General features: G+C 47.7%; 1 protein-coding gene across 1 annotated transcript; it reads left to right on the forward strand.

The window, feature by feature from the left end:
• The first annotated feature begins 6,222 nt into the window (after window positions 1-6,222).
• HEXIM1 (HEXIM P-TEFb complex subunit 1) lies at window positions 6,223-7,677 on the forward strand. Its single transcript, XM_075347729.1, has one exon. The coding sequence runs from the start codon at window positions 6,606-6,608 to the stop codon at window positions 7,488-7,490; it is 885 nt and encodes a 294-aa protein (XP_075203844.1). The 5' UTR covers window positions 6,223-6,605; the 3' UTR covers window positions 7,491-7,677.
• Window positions 7,678-8,094: the final 417 nt, after the last annotated feature.

Raw genomic sequence — 8,094 nt, forward strand, 5'->3', positions numbered from 1 at the left:
CGGTGGAACCGTAAGAGACCGGGACAGGGTAGTGGCCCGCCGGAACCGAACCGGGGAACCAACTGGATACCGGAGCACAAGGCAGGGTACTCAGACCCCGAACTAGGCTATAAGCCACCACCATAGTCAAATCAACTGATTGCGGTCTGGACCTCAGGGGTTCACTCCCACCTAAGTCCCGATTGAAGGCAACAGCCCAACACGTCCGGATAGGAGCCACCGCCAGAGGCCAGAGATCCAAGGGGCCAGCGTCTGCGGGCAAACGGGCTCCTACGACACATATACGCCGGGGAGTGGGATACCAGTGCCCAGGCACAGTAGCCAAGATCACATACAGGTGCAGGAGAAAGGCGGACATTACCAACCTATCTGGAAAAACTGCAGCCGGCTGCGGGCCCCGTTCGTCACCCCGTTTGGTTTGCCAGTGACTCTGTGTGGTTTAATCGTGAGTACACCAGTGCCCTCAGGCACTGCACCGCGCTGCACCGCCACCTCGCGCCCTGCACCCCGGCTCCTCGCCAAGCGGGCCCCGGGACCAACATCCCCTACCCACGGAGGGGTCAACACCTAGCTGCGCCCCTACACCGCTCCCGGGAGTCCCCGTACCTTCACCGCAGCGGTTTTGTCCACCATCACCACAACCCGTGGGTGGTGCCACGAACTTCACCACACAACTACCCCACCACCCCTGCGTGCACCGCCACTACACCCTTACAGAGCGATGTGACCCCCGGGTCCGGAGGCGCTCGAGCCACCGACACCCGAGCCCGGACCCGAGCAGCTTGGCGGTCGCAGCCGAGGCCGCGGGGCGGTACACATGCGACTCCACAGCAAACAATTGAAATGCTGCGGTCTGAAAAGATGCACCGCAGGTCAGTGTTTGCTGTGGATAAAACAAGCACAGTGGGCAGGAGATTTCTAGAAATCCATCCACTGCTTGTACTGTACAACGCTGCGTTTTGGACGCAGTGATAACCCGCTACATCCAAAACTCAGCAAACAGTGATCGTGGGCACGCACCCTAATAGTCATCATACCCTGAGGCCTTGTTTTATACTGTGGCCTCTATGTTCCCTGCTTGGTAGTCCCTATTGTTCTTTTCCAAAATGTCTGGCGCATTGTCATGAAGAGCCCTGTTGAAACTTATTTTTTTTTTTTGGTGGGGACATTCTTTGGAGCAGATCAGGCTAAGTTCACATGTCACGGATTTGTTGCAGATTTTCTGTGCATATTTGCGTGCTGAATATCTGTAGAGTAATATAGTTCCAACTAAGTAAACAAGATTTCAACAAATCTCAACTACAAAAGCAGCTTTTGTTTTCTTCGTGTATATTTAGCTTCAGAGTTTTACATCTGTAGTATTTCAATTCTTTGTGTGGATTTCACTTTTGAAAGAGTGAAATCAGCAGAAACATCAGACAATTTGCTGCAGATACTGGGCAAAAAACTCCCCACTAATTATGCAACGTTGAGATGAGTGTATATTAGGTCTGTATGCTGTTGGGTGCCAAATGGACCTTGCACGGAGCAACGGAAGTGAATTAGTAAGTTCAAATGAAGATTTTTACATACAGACCGATGTAAAAGATGGTCGGAAACAGCAATCTGATCCTTTATCTGATCAGATTTGCCCAGAAAACTCTTTGGGTACACTAAAACAAAATAAAAATTGGTACCTGATCCATTGCAATTATCGTAAAGTATAGAAATTGTATTTGGAACGGAACCTTTAGTGCGTGTCTTGGGCCATATGGATAAAATAAGCGGATGAAAAAGAGAATATCCCTGAGGCTTCGTTGCCACTTGCATTTTAAATGGACAACTGCAAACCGATAAAAAATCTGATTGCACTCCCACCAGTGTCCATCTCCGAGTTCTTCCTCAGCTGTAATCGGGCTGAGGAAAAAATAGCAGCATGTTGCGAGTAGCCGAGTATATTGCATGATAGTTGCCAATGCAAGTCTATAGGTGAGAGAAAAATATCGGACAGCACACGGTGCATGTGCCGTCCAATTTATGTTCCCTTGCACCCATAGACTTGCCTTGGCGAGTTTAGCGCAATATATGCACATACGTTCCCAGCAAGAACCCTTCTGGCAATCAATATAAAAACAGGAAAAAAAATCCTGCTGCTATGATGTCTCAACCCCCCTACATATTATATACTTGCACTCTTTAGTGTCTTTCATGTGGTACTAAAGTGTGTTTTACCTCATTTAACCTAATAAATAATAATAATAAAAAAAGTGTCCCTTATGTCAATAATAATAATGTGTGTGTGTGTGTGTATATATATATATATATATATAAATATATATATATATATATATATTATATTTTTAAAACCCGATAGGTAAAACAGACAGCTGGGGACTGGTATTATCAGGCTGGGGAAGTTCATGGATATTGGGCCCTTGCCAGCATAACAATAGCAGCCCACATTAGATGTGCCAATTCTGGCGCTTTGCCTCAGCTCTTCCCGACTGCTCTGGTGTGGTGGCAATCATGATAATGGTTTTTGGGGTTGACGTCAGTCAGCTGGCATCAGGCCCTGGTATCAATAAAAGAGAGGCGTCTATCAGAAACCCCCATTACTAACTCAGTAAGTGAAAAGAAAAAACACTCCCCGACACTTTCCCTGATTCACCAATTTATATTCAGGAAAAAAACAAAAATATGCAGGATCGAAGTAGTCTAAGAAATCTAATTTTAGTCCAGGGAAGGAAAACTGATAAACATAAAAATAGCGAAATCAACAAGACACTGTCCCTTGTTCACCAATTTATTAGAAAGAAAAATTCCCAGGTCCAACATAATGCAGCGGTTTCCACGATGTTCTGGACTGTGGAGATCAAAGGCTATGGAGCCTCAGAACGAGGCTCGGAACAAGGCTCCATAGGCTTTGAACAGCAGCCACTTCCGGCTGACACTGCACTTTGTGTGACCTGGTGACTAATGAGTGGTGACATCACCGCTCATCAGTCGCCGGGTCACGTGGAGCACAGCATCATGCTGTTCATAGTCTATGAAGCCTCAATATGAGATTCCATAGACTTTGATCTCTGTAATAGAGGAACTTTGTGGGAAGTGCTGGATCTGCATATATTATTATTATTATTTCATTTTTTAATAAATTGGTGAACCAGGGAGTTTTGTTTTTTTTCTTTTGATGTGCTGAGTTAACAGTGAGGGTGTGTCTGATAGACTCCAATCCATTATGAACACCAGGGCTTGATGCCAGCTGACACTACACAGCTGACATCAACTCAAAAAATTACCCAGATTGCCACCACACCAGAGCAATCAGGCAGAGCTCAGGCGAAGTGATAGAATTGGCCCATCAAATCGATGTGCCACTTCTGGGCCAGCTGCAGGTTGCTATTTTTAGGCAGGGAAGGGCACCTCCAAACAGAACAATACAAGTGTGAACAGGTGCAAGCTGAAAATTCAATATAATGTCGCTGGTTGTTGGGCTCTCATGTATTACCCATTCGTGTGCTAAGTATTTCATTTTTTAAATTAGTTTCAATAGCAGTAATGCAATTCCAAATGCCTATATTCAATGTTTGCACGTCATAGCAATAAGGAGTAAAAGAAGTTCCCACTATGGAAGACTTGTACCAATGCAATAAACTGCTGTTCATTAATTTGAATAGATGCCATGTAGTACTACATTTTGGCTGCCCAGAGATTTCCATTGCCAGACCAATGGTTGTTCTCTGTATATTAGCATCTATAAAAATAGGGTTTCCTACTGATAGTCCTACTGAATAGACTGTTAGCTGCTTTTTTCTTGCCATAATAGAAATTCTAACAGTCTATTCAGTAGCGCTATCAGCTGTGTATCCACCAGACTTCTGCACAACACAACTAATGGTCCCAACCCCATTTATAAGGCAAGAAATCCCACTTATTAAACCTGACAGGGCACACCTGTGAAGTGAAAACCATTTCCGGTGGCTACCTCTTGAAGCTCATCAAGAGAATGCCAAGAGTGTGCAAAGCAGTAATCAAAGCAAAAGGTGGCTACTTTGAAGAACCTAGAATATAAGACATATTTTCAGTTGTTTCACACTTTTTTGTTAAGTATTTCATTCCACATGTGTTAATTCATAATTTGATGCCTTCAATGTGAATCTACAATTTTCAGAGTCATGAAAATAAAGAAAACTCTTTGAATGAGAAGGTGTGTCCAAACTTGTGGTCTGTACTGTATATATATTACACCCGAACACCAGCGATACTTTCAGGTGTTGTCAGTAGCTGTTGCCGCATTTACCCGCTGCGGATGACGTGAGCTCAGCTCCTATGCCTGCAGCTTGCAAGAAATGTGCATTTATGGTGGTTTATGTCCCAAACTTTCAGCATGTACACCTTAAGCGGGCTTTACACGCTACGATTTCGCTACAGCGATCTCGTTGGGGTCACGGATTTTGTGACGCACATCCGGCCGCTGTAGCGATGTCGTAGCGTGTGACTCCTAGGAGCGATTTTGGATCGTTGCAAAAACGTCCAAAATCACTCCTCGTTGACATGGGGGTCCGCTGCCAGTTATCGCTGCTGTCGCTTGGGCGAAGTTGATCCTCGTCCCTGCGGCAGCACACATCACTATGTGTGACGCCGCAGGAACGAGGAACCTCTTTTTACCTGCGTCCCGGCCACAATGCGGAAGGAAGGAGGTGGGTGGGATGTTCGTCCCGCTCATCTCCGCCCCTCTGCTTTGATTGGGCGGCCGCTTAGTGACGTCGCTGTGACGCAGAGCGAACTGCCCCCTTAGAAAGGAGGCGGGTCGCCGGTCACAGCGACGTCACCGAGCAGGTATGTACGTGTGACGCTGCCGTAGCGATAATGTTCGCTATGGCAGCGATCTTCACAAATCGGCATAACGATAGGGGCGGGTGCTATCACGCTCGCCATTGTTAGCATCGGCTAGCGATGTCGCAGCGTGTAAAGCCACCCTTAGAAAAATGGTAAGAATTATGAGAGAAAAATAAAACCTAACTTCAGCATAAACAAGCACTATGTAACATAATTGTTATAGAGGAGTTGCCCATAGCAACAAACTTTAATTTTGAAGACATCTGGTTGCTATGGGCAACTACTCCACTTCTCCTTTGTAGACTGAAATGACATTGAATTTTTTTTTTTTTTGCTTTTTTTAGGGTGGAAACGGCCTCAATAATTCTTCTCTGGTACTTTGTGGGCCATGTCATGTGCATAACATAATGAACTGTGTACATATCACTGCTATGCTTTGTAGTTGTTGTACAGCAGTCAGGTTTTAACATCTATGTATGGCTACACTTCCCTCTGTGTCACTCTGCCCGATCCTGAGTCAGAGGTAAGCCGCAGAGCACACAGCGCGGCCTGAGCGCGATTATTGACCATGTGAAAGCCAAAACACACTCACTTCCTGTGGCTGCCCTATAGTGTCATTTCCGCTTTAAGACGGAACTATATGCGGCGTATGTTTACACAGACCACCGCGGAGCGATCCACACACTCATTGTGCCTGACTAACAATTGTTGTATCACTCCGCCTTTACGCGCTTGCACTATAAACCCTCTTTTACACTATTACAAGGTCGCCACAATGTTTTCTTAGCCACTGGACAAATAACTGTTATAAATGGCCGCATTGTACGCTACATGGTGGATTTAATAAATGCGTCTCTCTAAGGAATTATTTTGTCTCCAGCTGTTCGGTTGGCGTTACGTGGAGGGGGCGATAAATCTTCACCTTCCAAGTAATAGAAATATATTGCACATTTAATTGCGAATTCTCGTCATTTCACACTCTTAAAATGCACATCCAGCTCCCGCACTACAGACTAAAAAGAAAAAAAGCATACACTACAAAAATCTCAGATTACACCCACTTAGTCGTCCAAGTGGTACAGCCCGCTATTGCTGATTGGCTTAAAAATAATTGACAGACAGTTAGCTAGGCCAATGCCTTTTGAGTTACGGCTTAGCAACAGCCCGTTGATGTCTTGGCCAATCGCCGCACAGAATAGGCAACTGTGGCTTTCTCCTCGTTCATTGGTCAGCGGTTATGTGACATCAGAGGTCTTGTGGGAGTGGTAGTCAAATAGACGCTGACCCTTCATCAACGACTGGCTATCTGGACTACATTTCCCAAGTTGCAACGAGCTGTTGATGAACGCGCATGCGCGTCAGTTAGGGGGCCGGGTTCTTTATAAAAGCTAGCGTCCCAGGCTGGGGAGTAGCAGTCGGAGGTTGGTTGGCGAGTGTGCAAGTGAAGGCGAAGGAGAGCGGGGAGGAGGAGGCGGGGGCTTGAGCGCTTCGCCTGTGCGTTACAGCAGCCGCCAGTTGGTGGCAGTGCAGATCCACTGCATTCCAGTGCAGCCTGTAGTCAACACGCTGAAGTGGGAAGAGCACAGTGCAGCTCGGAGAGCTTCTATCAAGACAGCTGCTGTCAGGCAAGGTGGATGCAGCCTCCAGGCAAGTTGATCTCTGGGCTCCTAGATCCTTATGGACATTTCTAATTTTCATGGTGAACTGAGCTGCATTTAGCTGCAGACCCCTTCCATCCAGAAGAGACTGTGCCCCCTGCAGCCCCCACATCTAATTGTCGGGGTGCCATGGCTGAAGTAGGAGTTCAGGAGCCAACCCTGCCCTGCAAAAGTTTGGCAGGTGGGGGATCCCTGCTGGCCAGCCAAGAAGATAGTGGGTGGCAACCAAGGGCAGAGGAGGAGACAGGGGAGTGCCCGCCTAGACATCCCTCCACCCTGTCCTGCCCGGAGAAAGAGGACCAAGGCGGCAAAGTGGGCGATGAGCACAAACCCGGGCAGCTCGGCCGAGGCAAAGCCCAGCAAGACGAGGAGTGGAAGGAGCTGGGCAAGAAAAGGCACCGCAGGCGGCCATCCAAGAAGAAGCGGCGGTGGAAGCCCTACAACAAGCTGACCTGGGAGGAGAAGAAGCGCCTGGAGGAGCGCGAGTCCCAGAGGGCGGCCAGGATGAGGGCCGAGATGTTCGCCAAGGGGCAGCCGGTGGCCCCGTACAACACCACCCAATTCCTGATGGAGGACCACGACCAGGAGGAGCCCGACCTGTGCCCCCCTCAGCGCAGAGGCCTGGCCGCCCTCCCGTCCCTCCATGCCAACTCATTCGCCAAAGGGGACAGCACCGAGGAAGATGTGGAGGAGGAGGACGATGGCACTGGCAGCGATGGCATGGGGAGCGACGACGGGGCGGAGTTTCTACAGAAGGACTTCTCTGAGACCTACGAGAAATACCACGCGGAAAGCCTGCAGGACATGAGCAAGCAGGAGCTGATCCGGGAGTACCTGGAGCTGGAGAAGTGCCTGAGCCGCATGGAGGAGGAGAACAACCGGCTGCGGCTGAAGGAGATCGGCACCGTCCAGGAGGCCGGCACCCAGGACTGCCGGATCCGCCAGCTGGAGCTGGAGCTGGAGAGGCTGCAGGAGGAGAACCGCCGGCTGCTGGCCGACCCCTCCGGGCTCTGACTGTACAGACCCCCTCCATGTCACCCCGGACTTAGAGCGTGATCGTAAGACGGACTCTGACTTCTTGTGTCCTTATGTCCTTTAAATACTTTTGGTCTTTTGTTTTTTATTTTGTCTTCTTCCATATTTTTTTTTCCTGACTTTTTTTTTTTTAAATAAATGTTTAAATTGACAAATTTTAATTTAATTTTAGTTTTTGTATGATTTTATTTCTCCCAGCATCATAGTGGTAACTTATGAAATGTGTTTTAACGTTTTTGTATCTGTAGTGGGTGAGAATTGGTTAATAAGGGAGGGCTTAGTATCAATTTGTTAATAGGGGGGGGGGGGGGCCTTTGTATCAATTGGTTAATAAGGGGGGGCTTTGTATCAATTGGTTAATAAGGGGGGGCTTTGTATCAATTGGTTAATAAGGGGGGCTTTGTATCAATTGGTTAATAAGGGGGGGCTTTGTATCAATTGGTTAATAAGGGGGGGCTTTGCATCAATTGGTTAATAAGGGGGGGTTTGCATCAATTGGTTAATAAGGGGGGGGGTTTGTATCAATTGGTTAATAAGGGGGGGGGTTTGCATCAATTGGTTAATAAGGGGGGGGGTTTGCATC

This window comes from Anomaloglossus baeobatrachus, chromosome 5 (assembly GCF_048569485.1).
Source record: "Anomaloglossus baeobatrachus isolate aAnoBae1 chromosome 5, aAnoBae1.hap1, whole genome shotgun sequence".
Classification (NCBI taxonomy): domain Eukaryota; kingdom Metazoa; phylum Chordata; class Amphibia; order Anura; family Aromobatidae; genus Anomaloglossus; species Anomaloglossus baeobatrachus.